General features: G+C 38.1%; 1 protein-coding gene across 12 annotated transcripts; it reads left to right on the top strand.

Annotated features, from left to right (window-relative positions):
- The first annotated feature begins 216 nt into the window (after positions 1–216).
- LOC148863881 (CDK inhibitor P21 binding protein) lies at positions 217–18,818 on the top strand. 12 transcript variants are annotated; one of them, XM_088976031.1, is made up of 12 exons: positions 786–1,231; positions 4,942–5,074; positions 5,247–5,304; positions 14,413–14,602; positions 14,896–14,969; positions 15,128–15,352; positions 15,465–15,671; positions 15,795–15,860; positions 15,964–16,056; positions 16,136–16,192; positions 18,262–18,389; positions 18,476–18,818. In XM_088976031.1, exons 4-11 carry the CDS (start codon positions 14,443–14,445, stop codon positions 18,358–18,360), a joined length of 981 nt encoding a protein of 326 aa, XP_088832157.1. In that variant the 5' UTR covers positions 786–1,231; positions 4,942–5,074; positions 5,247–5,304; positions 14,413–14,442; the 3' UTR covers positions 18,361–18,389; positions 18,476–18,818. The 12 variants fall into 12 exon arrangements, with proteins under 12 accessions (XP_088832149.1, XP_088832150.1, XP_088832156.1 ...); XM_088976028.1 differs by having other exon boundaries at positions 787–1,231; positions 18,262–18,374; XM_088976032.1 differs by lacking the exon at positions 4,942–5,074.
- The last annotated feature ends 1,218 nt before the right edge of the window (positions 18,819–20,036 follow it).

The following is a 20,036-nucleotide window of genomic DNA, read 5'->3' as shown; positions in this document are numbered from 1 at the left end:
GATGCTTGCAAATTTGATAGTAATATCTTTGTCAACATTAATGCTCTCCATTCCATATTTCCATCCCAGTCAAAAACAATATGGCCTACCAGAGAAGAACACATGGGTTGTGGGGCCAACGGAGTAGGAGGGGTGACAGATGCCTACAAGGTGTTTGTGCAAAAGCGTTGGTGAACCTAATAACCTAACGTTTTGGACTCTTTTAGATCGAACTTTGTAGGAATTTTATTAAAATTTCAATAGGCCCAGTCCGAAACTCAAGCCCAAAACAGTGTAAACTATTAAATCGGGCCAATCCGACTTGTACCCTTACCTAATAATGGTTAATGGACATTGAAGTTGACTTTACAGGCTTTGTTTTAGTAATGGTGGTAGGTTATGGAATGGAACTTATTGTTGTCCGTCAATGTCAGTGGTAGAAGGGTAAAATCAATATTTAAAAAAAGTTGATGCATCAACTAATGTTTTTTGTTTGGGTTAAGACGAAAGGGAAGTTTTTGTTGAATTTCTCAAACGTTCATGGAAGTTATTTATTATAATAAAATCATAGGAAAGGGTTTTATAATTGTCATAAACTTTAGGAGAGATTTTTGTATTTTACTCAAAATTAAAAAATATTATTTTCAAATATATGAATTGACCCAACCCATTTATGCATTTATAGATGATGATAGGTTAGGTAATATGAGTGAGGATGGGTAAAGGTATTATAGATGGGTCAAGATGGGTTGTGACCCATTAAGAAAGATTGATGATGGGTTATGATGGATCGATATTAGTGAATTGGTATTCAACCTCAACCTTATTCACCCATTTGCCAATTACTAATTGTTAGGATGTCAATGGATCGATTTTGGGTTGGATTCCATCGATGTCGACGGTCCTTGAACTCGGGCCGGTCCGAACACAAATCGTCCATTCATAAAATGGATCGAAAATAGACCGACCCTAAAAGTTCGAACAGCCCACTGGTCCGTTCATTTTCGTTTTTCACTTTCTCAAAGTCTAGGGTTCGGCGCTCCATCTCAAAGTCTCGCCGGCGGTATTTCCCTCTCACTTTCTCCAACGGCAGCACTCCTTCTCTTAGCGCCTCTCACTTTCTCTAGCGAGCAGTACAACACTCTCTCTTCTCTCAGCGCCCTCTCACTTTCTTCAGGAGCGACAGCAGTCACAGCACTCCCTCTTCGGCGGCGACAGTCTCTCCTCTGACCTCTGCTATTTGTTCATTCAGGTATTTCATCTATCCTCTGTCATTAGAACCTAGCACAGAAATCACCATTCTCTCTTTCTTTGCTTGGATTTCAGGATGTTTCCAAAGGAAATGTTATGTGTTAGTTTGTGTTGAATAGATCACTTGTTATTTTATGTTTTAGAAATATAGCTTGGATTTTGTCTTCTACATTTGAAATAATTTATTTTTTCTCCTTTTTATTTGTGTAATTGAGTGATTAACCATTATGATTTGAATATGTTTAAGTTTGAAATCATACTATCATTTTGTTTTTCAAAGTAAAACTATATTTTAAATTCTATTTATCAAATTAGTAAGTTGATCCCAACAATGGGCAAGGGGTTGTTATTGCTATTGGTTTTCACAACAATGGTAAACTAAGAATTTTGAAACTGAGATTATATTTTTTATAAAATATGAAGTTTGGATTGGATTGTTTTTTAAATTTTTATAAATTTAAAATATTTTATAAACTGAGATTATAATTTTTTTATAAAATATAAAATATAAAACTAAGATTTTTTCACAACAATGCTATTGGTTTTTAAATTTTTCTTATATTTTTTTATTAAATATTTGCTCATAAAATTTGGATTGGATTGGATTGGACCTAGTCCATTTGTAATGGTTTATAGTGGTCTAGGTTGGGTTGAAGTTTTGAACCAATATCTAGTCTATTGATAGAAGATAAGAGTGGGGCTGTGAGGCTGTCAATGGACCAGGTTTGGGTTGGACACAATCTGAATTAAAACCAAATTGAACAAGTTGGAAAGTCCAATAGGACAGTGGATTGGATTAAACCAGTCCAATCCGGTCTAGGTTGAACATATTGAACAGTCCAATAAGTCAATGGATTGGATTGGAGTAGCCCTTTTTTTTTTCTATTTTGTATTGTTTTGTAATATTATCCACGTATGTAACAATTAAAAAAAATTTATCCACGCATTTGCATCTACTGGCATGTAATTGGAAAATCTGTTCAACCTTGACAAAAACATGCCAGTAGCAACTTTTAGTTTCTTATGGAATTTTGAAACTTAAATATACAACTGCAAATTGTCTTCTGTATTGTAATAGAAACTTCTTTCACTAGAGCCTAAGGTTAGAACTTTGAAGTGCAAGATGGTGTCACTTTTCTTTTGAAAATAGTCACACCCTTCCATATGTGCTGTGTTCTGTGTTTCATTTAAATCCATCTAATGCTGGAGATGGTTTGACGCTCCCTATATGCTCAATTTATACAAAAAGAATAATATCGAAATTTAGTTATCATTTTGATAAAGGAAATTACTATCTTGTTGACTATAGAATATAGATAGTTATGACATTTTCCTATCTACTGCTCTAAGTTTTATCAACTGTGCTAATTTAAGTAGCCATGCAACAAGCTTGTCCTAATCCCTTTCTACCTACGACAATGCTAACCATATCTAAGCATCAAGTTTCTTAAAGTTCTTCAAGCACATATTTCCCCTCAAGCTTTTGTTCTTCTTGAAGTTCTCTTAATCTTTTTTTTTTCCTGTGACATGCTCTCTCTGTTCTGAGTTTGAGAATCCTGGTGATATTTTCAATTTTCTCATATGAGATTTTGTTTCAGTTCAGGTAATTTGACTAATAGAAAGCTTGTGAATTGAATACACAATTAAAGTATAGTCTCTGGGCGTGACATTACAGTCACTAGTTTTATTTATTAGAAGTAATTTTGGGTTTGAGTTGTTGTACAAGCAATATACATTTGGCCCGGTCCGGGATATTTTTTCAGGTGAAGAGGACTTGCTCGATCGGATGTTGCTACAAGTAGCAAAGTTTCACTCTAAAATATTGTAATCTGTTGTTCAAATAACATTTGCAAGTGGAAAAAGGATGGGATATGATTTTTAACATTCTTCTAACCAATTGTGAGTTAAGGATTACTGAAAATAATAAATAAAATTGTGACTTAGGAGATAAGCCTAATCCTAGCTTCCAATTCTATGGGGCCGGGGGGGGGGAATCCTGGGAAAGAGAACAGCTGCTGAAGCAAACACCAGGTAATTTGGTCCAATTTTCTCATACAGGGTTTGGTTCTTCATAAGAGATTTGGGGGCATTTTGATTGAGAGAGGTTAATAAGGAAGTGGAATCAGTTCAGGTAAAACAGAGGTGTTCAAATCATTGAGGACATTTCTTGTTAAAAAGAGATAGTTGATGTTTCTAGTAGCTGAAATGGGATTTCTTGGTTTGCATTTTCATGTAGTTAAGTTCTGTTGTTAGCTTGTTTTGTGTTTTTCCAATTGGATTTGTTGGGTAGAATTTGTTAAACCTTGTGTTATCTTTTTCTCAGTATGGGGTAACACCAAGCCTTGTAATCTCTCTTTATTTTATATTTTAATGAAGTTTTCATTAGAGATCAGAAATCCAATGCTCTAGTAGATTTTGCTCTGGTTCTTATCTTGCATATTCAGCTTTTGTTCTTCTCATCTTCACCATTTTTTACAATATACTCTTCATTACAGTTATCAAACCATCTGTGGATGGAATAGAGTCAGCTCCAGCTCCTACTGTCTTCTTCCAACCATCCTATTTTGTTTTTTTGGTTTCTGGTTTTTTGGTTTTTGATGAACATCCCTGATTCCAATCATCCTATTTCTAGCTTACATACTTGTCTGAGTATTCTGGGCTATTCTGGGCTAAGCAGGTCTGACCAGACATTCAAACCATGTTTACCTATTAACACACCCGGCAGAGATAGTCAAACAAATGGATGCACGATTCCTGATTCATCTGGGTAAGTAACATATGGTCCAGAAACTGGGCTATTCAACTTACCGGACCAGGTTTACTGAGAATGTTCCAAGAACCAACCTTCATGCATCCCTGCTGCACCACTTATCTGGTCCTACAATGAGAACGAGTTGGCCAATATGAAGTCCTAAAGTCAAAAAACATGGCCGACTGAAAATGAGAAAGAGTTGTCCTTTCTGTTGTAAGTGTTGCAGAGGACTAAAGTCACAAGTGATGTTAATGGTAGTGACCCACAACTGAACCGACCCAGAAAACATAACTATAAAATTTGACCAACTGCTTTCACATGTAAGTGGCCCGGTCCAATTCAGACACTTCCTCTTTGTCGATGCTTTCAGATCAGATGATGCAGTAAACTGCTTGTGTGAAATGAAATCATATCCTTTTATGTTGACTTTTAAGTAGGGAAAACATTTTTTGAGGAAAACATTTAATTTGGACTGGATTGGGTCCACTCTGGTCCATTTGCATTTCAATTGGACTGGACTGGATCTGTTTTGTATGGGGTTTGGACCGGATTTGGTCCAGTCCAATTGTAAATGGACCAATGTTGGACTGGACCGGATTGGACCAAATCCTGTCCAATTGACAGCCCTACCAGTTGCCACCCCTATACGAACAAATCAAATTCGGATATGCCTGTATCGGATTCATTCCGATCCGTTTGCAGCCCTACCTCCACTTCCACTTCCACCTCCCCGCTTCGTCTTGTTTGAGAGAAAGACGGTAAGTTTGTTCAGAATTTAGATGCAACCCGTCGCCACCGCCCGACGATCCTTCTCTCCTCTAAGTTTCCACTAGGATGAACTCTTGAGTACCTGTTATATGGAATCTTGTCTAGTTTGAAAGAGATTTGATTTCTTAAGGTAAGCATTAGGCATCTTGAATTCAAACTTGTATACTAGTTAGGTTACGCAAGCGTTTTAGCCCAGGGAAGCTACTTTCTTCGTCTCTGCTTGTCGCCACACCGACTGGACGAGGGAGCTGTCGATTCAAGCTTGCGTGAACCAGCGTTCATTGTTCTTTCTTCTTTCCTTCACCTGTAACGATCTGGACTCAGGTGATATCACTTTTTTTTTTTTTTCCGTTTTCTTCCCTTTTTTCTCCTGGTATCAATTTTTCATGCCTGAAACCCAATGACTTTATCCGTAACAGAGTCTGGATTCCTCCATGTTTGGTCCCCATTTTCTCTATCGTTTTGTTTTATTTATTTATTTATTTATTCAGGTTAGGTCGATCTTCTCTTCCATTTGACCCTGTGAGCTCGACTATCCAAGCCCCTTTTCAAAGGTAAGGTTTTTTTACTCTGGTGGACTTTGTTATTTTTCATGCCTGAAACCACCATCGATTAATGTTACTGATATGCAAGCGCACCTATTTCCCTTATTGATTTATAAAAAAATGAAGTATCTCCTACCTGTTGCTTGAGTTGAGATCAATATAGTATAGATAGGGAGATTCAATCATATAGTAAACACTGTTCCTCAGGAACAATTTGCCCATCATGTCACTTGTTTCTCAAGAATAAGAAGCCAGATAATTGTTCTTGTACAGGAAATTCCTTAGGAATAGAAATACACAGGAACGGGACCAAATGGGGCTGCTATTGCTAGTATTAGTTGTTTCTCCAATCATTTTCGTTTCTTGCAGACAAGAAGTGTCACTTCAGATGAAATAGTAATGGAGAATTTTAAGTATTGATTTCTTGAGCTGTCCACATGTTGATATTTCTTTTTCCAAATGACAACATAGATATAGTTGTACATAGTGTTTGAAGGTTGGTCGAGGAATATACTGATAGGGGTAACATAGGAATGCCATTGCTAGATAGATCTGTCAAGACTGTTGGAACAGACCAACAGAAGGCAGTTAGTTAGTTTTACAAGAGGAGGCTACTAACCAGCCACTTGTAATAACCGCCATCCACTTGTAACAACTACCACCCAATTGGACTGTCAAGTCTGTTGGAACAGACCAACAGAAGGCAGTTAGTCAGTTACAAGAAGAGGCCACATAGGCAGCCACTTGTCACAACTGCCTTCCACTTGTAACAGCTGTAACAGTCAAGATTGTAACACTATAAGTAGTAGAGTCAAAAAGGAATAGAGGAGGACTCTTTCAGCATTAAACTCCCTCTCTCTCTCTCTCTCCTTCCCAAGAATTCAGGAGGTTGGCCCCTCGAAGAGCCTTGAGTTAGGCAGGTTCCTAACAATTTGTTATCAGAGCCAGCATGACCAACACAAGAAACACATCAATAGACACCCGAGTGGATCAGATGGAGGTCGAGATCCATCGAATGTCTTCAAATCTCAAAGAAATGAAGGAAAGCTTCACTGCTCTCCTCCATCGACTGGAGCACGGGGCAACAAACATTGACAGAGGAAGCCCCGAAGAGCGCATCAATGAAAACAGTCATAGAATAGGGGCGACAACACGAATAGCCAAAATCGACTAACCCCATATTCTCAGGCGGCGACCCAACCCCCTGGATTCTCAGAGCAGAAAGGTCTTTCGATTACCATGAAACACCGGTACAGGATAGGGTAGCTCTGTCTTCTACACATCCGGAAGGGAAGCTATCCTCTGGTTTCAATGGTACCAAAGGGGGCACCCTCGTCAAACCTAGGCAGACTTCATGGACGCCATGACTATCCGTTTTGGATCATCTGGGTTCAAAGATCTTGATGAAAACTTGGCAAAATTGCGGTAGGTGGGGTCAGTAAAAGAATACCAGATGGAGTTTGAAAGGCTGGCCGTGAGAGTCCAAGGATGGACTGAGAAGGCGCTAGTGGGAAGCTTCGTCGGCGGCCTAAAGGAAGAATTGCGACTGGAAGTGAAGGCGATGCAGTCCACTTCGGTCATCAATGCGACAACACTAGCAAGATTGTATGAGGACAAGTTCAGTCAAGCAAGAAAGGTGCAGCGACCATGGGGTTCAAAAGCAAGAAGGGAGCAAGAAAAGACAACAACACCAGACAAGGAGGAAGGAGTACTGGGCCCAGGCCCACTGGTTCCTTTCAAACGACTGACTTGGGCAGAGATGCAGGCCCGCAGAGACAAAGGTCTTTGTTACAACTGCGAAGAGAAATTTGGGCCGGGCCATCGCTGCAAGAAACAACAAGTGTTTCTCCTTCAAATAGATGCCGAAGAGGAAGACGACATCCCCGTGCGGAGAATCTAACCCAGGATGGGAAATACAATCCAATGGCATGCCTGAAATATCCTTACAAGCCCTTACGGGACTTGCGTCCCCTCAAACAATGAGAGTTGCAGGGCTGATTCTAGGATGCCAAGTGTCAATCCTCATAGATAGTGGCAACTCCCTTAACTTCATAACTCAAGTCTTGGTGGATAAAATGGGACTTCCGGTGCTACCGACAACGACCTTTACAGTTCATGTGGTTAGCGGTAACAGCCTCTCTTGCAATAGCATTTGCGTGGGCCTACCACTAAAGATTCAGGGTCATCAGTTTGCGGTGGACCTATATCCTCTCCATCTCAGTGGAGCAGACGTGGTGCTAGGCATTCAATGGTTAAGGCAGCTTGGACCCGTGGTCTGTGACTGGGCCCGTCTCACCATGGACTTCACATCAGGAAACTCTACAGTCCATCTACAAGGGCAGACATGCAAGGGCCCAAGGCCCATCAGTCTTGCAACACTAACAAAGCAAAGAGGAGACCCAGATCAGCCCATATTGATGCACATGGACTCAAACTTTCCTACTTAGATCTGCAATCAAATTTTCCTACATTAGACCTTGAGGGCAAGGTCACTCTAAAGGAAGGGGGGATTGTCAAGACTGTTGAAACAGACCAACAGAAGGCAGTTAGTCAGTTTTACAAGAGGAGGCCACTAACCAGCCACTTGTAATAACCGCCATCCACTTGTAACAACTGCCACCCAATTGGACTGTCAAGACTGTTGGAACAGACCAACAGAAGGCAGTTAGTCAGTTACAAGAAGAGGCCACATCAGCAGCCACTTGTCACAACTGCCATCCACTTGTAACAGCTGTAATAGTCAAGATTGTAACACTATAAGTAGTAGAGCCAAAAAGGAATAGAGGAGGACTCTTTCAGCATTAAACTCTCTCTCTCTCTCTCTCTCCCCCCCTCTCTCTCTCTCTCCTTCCCAAGAATTCAGGAGGTTGGCCCCTCAAAGAGCCCTGAGTTAGGCAGGTTCCTAACAAGATTCAAACATTCAGAGATGACATTCCTTCAAAGAATGCATTTGGCATCCTAATCTCAGATTTTATGCTTAATTGCATCTGGGGGTGGGGAGGGGGGGGCAATGCCGGATGGTGGTGGAGACATTCAAGGTTAATAAGTGGGGGTGAAATCCATGGCGGTGAAAATGTTGGAGGTCTACAACTAGGTATAGGTGGTCTATACATTAGTAGAATACTTACTAGACTTATTAGAGATGCATAAATTGGTGGATGGGAGAATTGGGGACAAAAGGAAGTGTTATAGGTAGAGGAGACTCATGTATTGGCGGTGGAGATGTTCCAAAAATGTATAAATTAGTGGAGGGAATTAGTTTTTCATCAACATTTGCTTATATATTGATTTTCAGACCATTGTTTCTTCTTATACTCGTTTTTGTTCCTCTTCTTTGTCTTTGTGTTTCATGGATTGATAGAAACAGTCTCTGAATGTGGGTTGGTTGTTTTCTACGATTCTATCATAAACTTTTGAAACTTTTCAATTGGTATTTTACATCAACAACAAGGTTCTCACCCAAAGTGATAGAGAACCACAATGTCCTCAGTTTTGTATACTCTAGAATATTAATTTCATTTAAGGCATGGAGCTTGTACCCCTGACCCATCCCCAATTCTAGCTAAGAACTTAAGAAGCACACTCCAATCAGTTTGATGGTTAAAAACCTTTATATTAATTTTTTATGGAATTGGAGGATGTGGCTTAAAAGTACTTTACCTCCCAAACAAGAAAAAACATGCCCTGCAATTGGCCACAAACATATTTTTTTTATTAATTCTTTAAGAAGACTTGGTACAACTGTCTTTACCTCCTTGCTTTAAGACTTAGTACAACGATAACTTTCATTTATGGCATGCAGCTTGAACCCTTGTCCCATCCCCAATTCTAGCTAAGAACTTAAGAAGCACACTCCACTCAGTTTGATGGTTAAAAAAACCTTTATATTAATTTTTTATGGAATTAGAGGATGTGGCTTAAAAGTACTTCTTTACCTCCCAGAACAAAAAAATATGCCCTGCAATTGGCCACAAACATATTTTTTTATGGGAAACGATAACTTTTATTAATTCTTTAAGAAGACTTAGTACAACTGTCACCTTCAAAAGCAAGGTGACCCCTCAATAAGATTACAAACACACCCCAAAAGGTTCTCCCTACTAACTCCTTGCTTTGCTAAAGTGTCAGCCATTGCATTGGCTGATCTCCTAGTCCATTTAAAACAGACTTAAAGCTCCCTTTTTAGTTGCATAATTTCCCTTACAAGTTGAGCCCCTGTAGGACTTCTACTCTAAGAGATCCCCCAAGCCTATTGGGCCAGGACTTTTCTTCCCCCATCTCTAAAGACACTCCCAATTCCAGAGGGACCTGGATTACCTACAGAGCTGCCATCAAAGTTCTGCTTTACTCCCATAGTTGAAGGTGGGGGGGGGGAGTCCTCTTGAATAGCTAAAGAGGGGCAGGAAGAACTTGCTACTGTGCTCCACCCTCTAATTAAGGCATCTAGAGATAAGTCTCTGAACAGGTCCAGTGATTTCAGCCAATGTATAACCTTGATGGTGATCCCTTCTATGACTTCATGTGCTGTTTTTTCTTGCCCTTGAAAGATTCTGTTATTTCTTTGTCCCCACACTGCCCAAATAATTGCTGCCCTTGTTGTTCTCCACATCACCCTTCCTCTTTTCTTTGGTTGACGGAAAAATCTAGATTCAAAAAGATCCACCACACTGGTAGGAGGAACCCACCTTCACAAAAAGATTAGTAAATGATTTACTGTCTCACCACTCTTCAAGCAAAGGCTACAAACATGAGGGGACAAACACCAATTTGGTCTTTTCCTCTGAAGTAAATCCAAAGTGTTGATTTTTTGGAGAACCACTTCCCAACAAAAAGCCCTCACCTTTGGAGGTACAGGAGCACACCACACTTCTTTTACAGGAAAAGAGTAAACTAAATTGGAAGAGTGCACTGAAGCACTGGAGAAAGAACAGAAAAAACAACTGCACTCTTTGGACCAAAATCTATTATTAGGATAAGATTGGTCCAAAAACACTGAGTTTAGAAGAGAGAGATGATCATTTGCCAACCCTATTTCTGACTCCCTAAACCCTCTCCTGAACCCTAGATCTCACGACTCTCCAGAAACATGCAAGGTAGAGATGACTTTAAATTTGTCCAAGGACAATGAGTAGAGGGCCGGGTACCTATCCTTAAGAGGCTGGTCCCCAATCCAAGTGTCCTCCAAAAAAAGGATCTTATTATCTAAACAAGCATCACACCTAATGAAAGGAGAAAAAGTGGGCAGGATACCAACAATGTCTTTCCACGGAGAGGAATGAGAAGCCCTTAGGTCGAGACCAGCATCCCATCCATTAGTTGCAAATTCGTGTATTTGTTTTTAATCACTCTATGCCACAAATCTTCTTGCTTCTTGGGAAACCCCCACAACTTACCTAAAAGTGTTATGTTTCTTAATCGAACATTTCCAAACCCTAATACCCCTTTGTCTTTGTCCTAGAGACCACTTCCCACTTCACTAGGTGATCCTTTTTTGACTCCCTAGGTTCCCAGAGGAAATCTCTCATTACTTTTTCCAACTAATTTGCAACCTTAGCAGGCACCTTGAAGGTAGACAAGAAGTACACTGGCAAGCTTGCTAGTGTTGACTTAATAAAAGTGATTCTACCTCCTAAAGAGATGTAATTCCTCTTCAATTCTGCTAGTCTCTTTGTGAATCTTTCCAAGGCTGGGTACCAGAAACTTTTTGACTTTGGTTTTCCTCCCAGAGGTAAACCTAAGTACTTTAAAGGTCACTCACTCAACTCACAACCTAAAATCCTAGCCAAGGAAAACACATCCTCATCTAACCTATTAATCCCAGCCTCACAACTTTAATTCCAATTCACTCTCAAGTTAGAGACCTTTTCAAAACCTTCTACCAATATTTTCAGATTGACCAGCTCCCTAAGCTCTCCCTTACAAAAAAGAATTAAATCATTTGCAAATTGTAAATGTGTGACAACTACTTCTTGCCTCCCTACTCTCCACCCACTAACAAGATTTCTGGAGTCAGCTCAGGAGATCATAACACTCAACACATCCACTATTAAGGTAAAATGGAAGGGAAAGAGTGGGTCCCCTTATCTTAGACCTCTCTTTGCAGGGAAAAAGTCCCTGGCTACCCTGTTCACCAAAATAGAGTAGTGGCACGAACACGAAGACACAACCTTTTACCCATCTACACCACCTTTCTCCAAAACCTTTGTTTTTCAAAACTTCCAGTAAAAAGCACCAATTTATCTACCAAGTCATAAGCCTTTTCCAAGTCAAGTTTTCAAATCATCCCCATTTCTCCTTTTCTCTTTCTATAATCTAGGCACTTATTTGGCCACAAACAATTTCCACCAAAAAAGAGATGATCAGAATTCAATTTGAGAACCTTTATTTTAAAACATCTCAGAAAAGGAAAGAGCCATTGAGGATGTAATGGAGTTGATACACTGGATATAAGGGTGGCTCACTGGCTGAAATCTCTTAACCCATTCAAAGTTTTCTTCTTGGATGACTTGCTGAGAAATTGGTTAGAGATAGCTAATTCTACTCAGAGAATTACGGTTTCTTCTCCCTCTTGGACCTCCCTCCCCCCTGGATTCGTGAAGCCGAATTTTGATGGCAGTAGTTTAAGGAACCCAGGGCTCTCTGGTATAGGGGGAATGTTCAGGAATGAAGAAGGGCTTATTATAACCATGTTCTCAGGCCCTATTGGAGAAGGAGACTCTCTTAGGGATGGGATCCTTGTGGCTCTGGAAGGTGCCCAAAGAACAAGGGAGTTGAACCTAAGAAAAGTGGTTTTTGAACGTGACTCAGAGGTGGTGGTGAGATGGCTAAAGGAAGATAACTCTGGTATCTGGAACTACAGCAATGAAAAGAAAAAAGTTAAGCGGCTGACTAGGGACATTGAAGTGAAATGCAGTTGGGTAAAGAGAACTGCTAACTCACTTGCCGATGGGTTAACCAAGCAAGGGGTGAATAGGGGATCTTTCTTTTGGGCTCATTTCTAATTTTGCATCTTTTGTTTTGCTAAAATGAGGGAGTTAAGAAAGTTTACCTCCCCCTCTCTTGTAATTGTAGTTTCTTATTCTTAATAAATTCTGCCATTACTGATAAAAAACCTTTATTTTAAACATTCTTCAGCATATTAGGTTTGGTTTCCTTGCTAGCTCAGAACAATTTGCAATTGCACTTTCAAATTATACCAAACAAAAAACTTCAGGGTAAGAAATTTTATTATCTGATTGTATCACACCATGTAACTTGTTAGTATAATCATATGAAATTTGTTGATGAAAGTATTTCATTTGTGCACGTATAATTAAATGTATAAAAAGAAAGATATGCCACTCAGACCGCATGGATTCCTGTTTTCCTAGAAAATCATCATGACAATTTGCATTGGGAAATTGTAAAGCATGGATTCTAGACTAATTTGAAAACTTGCATTGTTACAAGGGATCCCGCCACTATAAATGCACTTTCTCTTTATTTCTGCCCAGGCCCAGCATTTGTTCTCTAAGTAAGGACCAAGAAATAAATGGTAAATGTACCTATGGTTATTGTTAAAAAATGTACTATTTACGAATCTTATAATTAGATATTTCTTTCTCTCTCAAAGGAAAGATCCTACTGATCTTTCTATTCTTGTTGTTATTTCATAATTAATTAAAATTGATATATATATATATATATATATATTAAGTGTATTTTAAATCCATAGTTCATATTTATTGTTTATATTTTCATGCATGAAGATATATATATCTAAATATCACAACTGCATATAGACAAATATATATAATATATGTAGGCTGGGCATGGGCTTATATTTCCAGCATGGTTCAAAGCATTAATACTCTGAAAATGCAAAAATTATGTATCTAGAGTTTTCAACATTTGATATTACATTTTTTATTTTGTTTTTAATTTTATATGATCATAAATTAGGAGGATGCCTATTAGTGTTTATATATGCATGCATGTAGGTAGTCATAAGTTTTATGTATTTTCGGTTTTGGCATACTTGCACTTTCACTCCCATTCTCACTTTCTTTCCACGGTTTGGTTACGTAGTGCCACTGTTTCCATTCATAATAGAATTTCCAATTAGCTACTAAGTTCTTCTGCAAAGGCCTGTATGGTTCTTCATGGAAAACACGCAATCCTTCAAGAGGCCACTAAAATTCGTGCACTGATGGTTAGAAGAGTCAGAAGACCTTTACCTGCCCTTCAACATCTTAAATTTCTTACTTTCCAAACTGACCATATTATTGCAAAATGAATCATGCTCCAACCCCAAATGATAGAACTCTTTCCACTCAAAGGGAATGAAGGCCAAGAGAGAAGAGCTACAATAATAACCAAGGGAACATGCAGTCAATCTGAAAATGGAGCATGAACTTCCATATATCTAAAATCTTGGGATTTAAAGAGGAAAAGATTATTCATCAGTTCTTCTCACTTACGGGGCTGTTTGGTAACAGCTTAAATGGTTAAACCGAATGGCTTATTGGTTTGGCTTTAGTGGATAAGTTGTCAAGTAATAAGTGTCAGAGGGTATAGTGTTTTAGTAATCAATCCAACTTCATCTCCATCCATTAAGTCATGCAATTGACCCACTTCAGCTGTTATCAAATGGCTCCTTAGACACAATGCAAGTATTCTAGATTTATTCCATGGATTAAGATGGTCAATGGTGTGCTATTTGCCAAGAAAGAGCCGCATGAATGCATCCACACTGGGAAGGATTTAATAACCACAATGCATTTAGAATCAGTCATGTGAACCACTACATTAGCCAGGAAATTGTAGAATAATCTTGCCATTTTCCCCTACACTCTAACTATATATTTAGGCCTTTGGCAGCAGTAGCAGCAAGAAACCATCTTCATACACACAAATGCATGTCTGCACACCCAGATACATACTGATGGTACTATTTCCGATCTTTGTTTGTTCATCACATCATAGATTGAGAATTCCAAAGCTGTTCTTTGTGGTTTCTGGGTCCATGATGCTTAAGGTCACTACTTCATAAATCCATGATCTAAACGCAGGGAAATGCTTTTTCAGAATATGAGGAGCTCAAACGTCATAGTTCTAATGGTCTTAAATGTTCTGTAGATCGTTTTATTAGGCACCAGAAAAGGAGCCATGCCAAGACAGCCAGGGAGGCATAGTAACTTTTTAAAAACCAGGCCTTTGACTTTCTCTCCCTTTGCTCGTTGTGTTGCTCAACTTGCATCCACCTGCAAGCTCAAGCGCCTTATCCAGGAATCCAAGTCCCATCGAAAACTTTCCTTTACACCCTCAGGTATCAACTAAGCAACACATATTCTTTCTTCTAGGATGCCTCTTTTTTTTGTATGTTTTCATGTTTTATAATCTTGGAAGCAGCCTCTCTGTATGTGCAGGGGTTTGGCTGCATACATCTGTCCCTCCCCAGACACCATATTGGTGGGGAGCCTCATGCACTGGGCTGCCCTTTTTTCATGTTTTATAATGTGGAATGATTCTACTTAATGTTATCTACTGTTTTGCATCCTTGTTTTTTTTTTATGTTAAATTTCAATTAAAAATTCTGTCTTCCTATTAATATGTTCTTAGATAATCAGTACATCAAGCATCATTTGAAAGAGAAGATTGAACAATCTGAATCTTCTGATGATGAAGATAATGAAGTAAGTGCATTTTGTGGTTCTCAAATTTACCAACTAATTCATGTCCTTTTTTCCTTAATGTGGGAATTTTTTCTTTGTTTTCCCCTCTCTCGCTGTACTGTTAATCTGTTTTTTTGGAAGGAAATTGTCCATTTATATTAATCTTATGTTTTTGGAAGGAATTTGTTCAAGCAGATTTCGCTTTCTTTGATCCCAAACCGGATGACTTTCATGGAGTGAAGATCTTGCTACAGACATACCTTGATGACAAGCAATGGGATCTAAGTGGATTTGTAGACTTGATACTTGCACAGACTACAGTGGGGACAGTGGTAAAAGTAGAGGATTCAGAAGATGATGGACTCTTCTCTGTCATTACAGCTCTTAATCTAGGGAGATACAAGGCAAGCAATTTTCCCTATGAACTATTTTTTAATATTTTTGTTTCTTTTGCACTTACACAGTATAGAATTTCATTCGTATTGTTTTAGATGGTGTGTCTTTTAACCTTTTCAGGATCAAAGATGTATCATGGAGCTGAAGGAGTTCCTGCTTAAAGTATGTGAGGAGGGAACATTTAGTAACCTGAAATTGCTTTTGGGAGAGGAAGCATGGAATGCTGGTCTCTTGGTCTCCCAGCGTGTGGTCAATCTACCTCCCCAACTTTTGCCTCCACTTTATGATGCGCTCTTTGATGAAGTCTCATGGGCAACTGAAGATGAGGTTAGAAGAGAACATAGTTTCTGATGGGTGGGTTGATGTGGCTTGGGAGATATTTCTGTTTTTGCCTATTGAAAGAATGACATCCACAAAGGCTCTTATTTATCATTGTTCCATTTCTTAAAGCCAACAGTGGACCTCCGGAATTCCTTCCGCTTTAAATTTTATCTACTGATCACTAAGATATACAAGGTATATCATGTATCTTTCTCTTGTCTCTTTACCTTTATATTACTCTTGAATTGGCATTGACATTTTTTCCTTTTTCTTTGGTTTATTGGTACAAAAATATTAGCATAAGAACATTGGCCAACAAAACCATGCATCAAGAAGTAGCAATGAGGAGCCAATTATATATATTAAGCCTGAAGATGAAATTTTTCATAAGGTACCAGCTATTTGAAGTTCTTAAATTATTGCCATCTCTTAAAAGTATTTTCTTATTGATTCATCAAATTTTGTTATAGCTTAGCAGATGGTCCTTCAATTTTCCCTTGCGGACTCAGCAGCTGGCAACTCATGAGGTAAGTAAAAACTTTCAACCTTTCCCATTTATCTTTAAAAGGTTAGCTCCAGATAAACTGGAAGGTATATTATTGAAGTTGAAGCTTTCCAAAAAGATCAGAAACAAACCGGGTAGGCTTATTGATGGCTTGATCAATGGTAAAATAAGTTTCCAATTTGTTAGGATTAGAAAGAGAAAATTGATGGGGTTTTATGAACTAAAATACGTAGGAGATGCTGCTTAGTTACTTACCAGCACCAATTACAACTTAATCTAATTTCATAATTCAACTACAATATCGGAGTGCCTGTGAATATTCTTAAAGGCTTGGGTTGGATGGCTCTTAGAACTTATTTATGGAAAAAAATAGTAATTAAAAGGAATGCTAAATGTCTAATTCTTTTTAACGTAAGATACTTTCCTGTCACCAACTAATGCCCTGCCAATAGAATGGCCACAGTTTTCCCAAATCAGCTTAGATTCTCATGATTTTGATCTTTTAGGATAGGTAACTGAACTTTTGTAATGACACCAATGTCCAGTCAAATTAAGAAGTTTTAAACCTGAGAACTTATGTTACAAGTGATGCGATTACAACTGTTTTTTTTTTTTCTAAAAAAACTGAAAGCTCACTATGTTGCTAAATTGGTATAGTCTTTTTACTTGTCAAAATATTTGGTATAATATCTTTATCAGTCTAAATTGGTCTAATATTTTTTCTGTTTTTTATTTGCCTTTTGCTTTGAGCTTCAATGAAGCCTGTATCTACCCTGTCCCAATAAATAAATGAAGGCCATTTTCCAGGCTATCTGGGGTCTTGGCAGGGGTTGACTGGATACTATTCTTAATCTTTGCCATTTTTTGCACAAAGTGACTGCTATGTGACTCAAATCCATGTTCTCACGCTTGCCAGTCCAAGATTTTACCATCAAGCCGGCAGTAGCCCCATGTCCCAATAAATAAATATGTATATAAATAATGAATTGCTCACTTGCTGTTGTGAATAATTTTATTGTAAGGTTCTTTGACAAGTTGACTAAAATCTTCCTGCTCAATCAAGTAAAATACAACTAGAAGCCATGGGTGCTGACATATGATGCCCATAGTTGTCATGGCACCATGGTGAATCTAGACAACCAGGGAGCGCACATGGAGTTTTGAAAATCAAACCCCCTAAATTCTAGGTTGACTTCTTATTTTGCATGGTAACCCACAATCAAATCATCTACATTCTTCAATAACAATCAGTAAGAATATCGTTAAAACTACAAATTTCATATCAAGAACATAGAAAATCATCATATTTATGGAATATATATATATATATATATATATATATATATATATTTAAATGTTAATTTCAATTTGTCAAGTATATTGCATTATAATAATGAGAATTAAATAAAGCACCTAATATTTTGTATTAATAATAACACAACCACATTAAAGAGGCAAAGTAGGAAATTCACCAAGAAGGGGGTGGAGCACCGGTTTCAGTCCAAGAAGTAGGGAAAACTAAACTCAGAAAAAGACAATATATAGTGCTTGCTTATGAAAAAAGAAAAATAAAAATTATACACTGCACCTGCACCTAAGTCTTTACTTGTTGCCATTGAAGCCTTATTTCAATCAGTTGAGTCCAAGTGAGTTGAATTGGACAATGATAAAAAATATGATTAGGTTACAAGTGGTAGTAGTAATAACGAATTTCTGTACTTGGATCCATTTTACCTTGTGCAAATCTCCTTGGCATTTGAGCAAGGCAAGCTCCCATTTGCAGCTAGTCACCTTGACATCCAGTGGATTTTTTAGTCTATAACCAAATCCTAAGTATAAAAAAGGGCAAATTATAACAAATTTAGTCACTTTAGACTTCAAAAAATGACTACATGCCATGTCTTGATGAAACCTTAATCTCCATTTTACTGTTCATACTGTTCTATTAATGCAGTTGCTGTTCATTTTGTCAACTCAACTATTCTAATACCCATGGCTGAGGATGATTTCATTTTTCCTTGTTCAAAGAATTACTGTTAGTTACAGAGGCATTCACACGTGTTGCTTTGTTCTTGATAATTTTTATTGCAGCTAAGGAATTACAGGCTGGTGGGACTTACCATGGCTGTAGAGGCAGAAAAAATTTCAACTTTTCGACAGGAGTTGAAATCTCTAATAATGGAGTCCTGAGGTCATACATAAAGGTAGTGAACTACTAGGTATATTTTCTTCCAAGATTTTTTTTTTTTTTGGAAAAGTTTGCAACTTATTCATTATCATTTCTGATTTGTATACATGCTTTCAGGTTATGGTTCCTCGATTAATTTTCACATTGGGACTGGTGTATTGGAGATTTACACAATGATTTCTCAACCTTTCTTATTTTTCTTCACCCTGTAAAATGGGCCACTAATGATCAGCTCTGCATTCTATGTACTGAATTAGCCATATTTAATTTTGGAAGTATCGGAAAATTTTGTTTTTTATTTTTAATTCGACATTATAATGAAACATGCATCAAGTAGAAGTGTACCCAGGGATGTCTGCCTGAGTCTATGGACTCTAGATGCTGTGTGCCTGAGTCGAGTATGTGTGATCTGGTTTTCTTTGTTTTTATTAATTAGATTTTTCCAGTTTCATGGTTTAAAGTATTGATAAATATCAGTCTTTTAATTTACTGGAACATGACATGGGTAGGTAGAATGGTTTAAACTCCATTCCATTCCATTCCATTTGTATTCGTGGTATCTGCCAAATATGCTCACAGTATCAGCCTATATCGGCCAATACAGACTTGATAGGCCGAATACTGGCCAATACTATGGGCTTATCGGCTACTCTGTTAATCTCTTATTTTATTTGTATCAACTTTTGTCTCACATACTTAGCTCTCATTAACGTCTGTATTCAAGTTCAAATTACTCAAGTCATTAACACTTGTGTTTAAGCTTTTATTTTATTTTATGTTTTGATAAATAGTGTTTACTTTTGTATTCTCTATAACTACTTTATTCAAATTCAAATTTGGCATCACCTCGTAAACTTTGTCGCATCAACTCCCCATTAAATTTGATCCCTAATTAGCCCCATGGTTTTTATGATATGAAATTTGCTACTAAGAAGAATTGGTCTTAGTCTTATGATCACTAATACTATTCTTCACATGCTTGCCATAATTGCATGGGCTTTAAATTAAAATAGTAAAATAATTATTAAAGCTTATATGTTTATAACTGATGAGGGATAATTTGGCTTGTCCAATGATTTAATGACATGCTAAGTGGTGGAATGATGTGGGGACACCTTAGTGATACTGGTCACCTCACGTGCCTTGCGTTACCTAACCAGATTGAGGCTCGAGTGTCTCAATTGTATGCACTGACTTGTCGGGGTGCCATGTAACCTTTTAGAAGCAAGTCAATTGCCTCCAATCTCCTCAAGATCACAACTTATGCCAATGGATTTTATCTTTTTAATGCCCGATTTGGATGGATTTGAATTAGCCTTGTTAGTTTACATGGAGTCTATCTTCGGGTGTAAAACAAACTTTGGACTAGATAGGCTGATGATCTTGGACACTCATCCTGAGGCCCACAATAGCCTGCCTATATAAAGGCCTTGCCTCTAGCCTCACAAGGTACGCACGATTTAGCTCTCGAATTCCTTTATAAATAAGCTTTCAACTCTCTTAAATCTTTACATCGCTAATGTAAGTATTGGAGTGCTCACATCGAATTAAGCACATCGGACACTTTGATTGCCTTGTTTTGCATCTTGATCAGGTGATGTCACTAGCCCGACGTTCGAACTGTGCTCAGTGGGGAGCTACTAGATCGCGTTACATCAATTGGTGTTGCTTGTGGAAA

The sequence above is a fragment of the Nelumbo lutea genome, chromosome 3 (assembly GCF_056320005.1).
Source record: "Nelumbo lutea isolate HS-2025 chromosome 3, American lotus-T2T, whole genome shotgun sequence".
Taxonomy (NCBI): Eukaryota; Viridiplantae; Streptophyta; class Magnoliopsida; order Proteales; family Nelumbonaceae; genus Nelumbo; species Nelumbo lutea.
The sequence above is the reverse complement of the archived record's forward strand: the minus strand, read 5'-3'. Positions and strand labels throughout refer to the sequence as shown.

What these genes read in the sequence shown, in the direction of transcription:
- LOC148863881 (XM_088976023.1), top strand. Translation starts at nt 14,443, where the DNA reads ATGCCAAGACAGCCAGGGAGGCATAGTAACTTTTTAAAAACCAGGCCT. An exon ending in ACTTTCCTTTACACCCTCAG is followed by an intron (nt 14,603 to 14,895) that starts GTATCAACTAAG and finishes ATATGTTCTTAG; the next exon opens with ATAATCAGTACATCAAGCAT. An exon ending in AAGATGAAATTTTTCATAAG is followed by an intron (nt 16,057 to 16,135) that starts GTACCAGCTATT and finishes ATTTTGTTATAG; the next exon opens with CTTAGCAGATGGTCCTTCAA.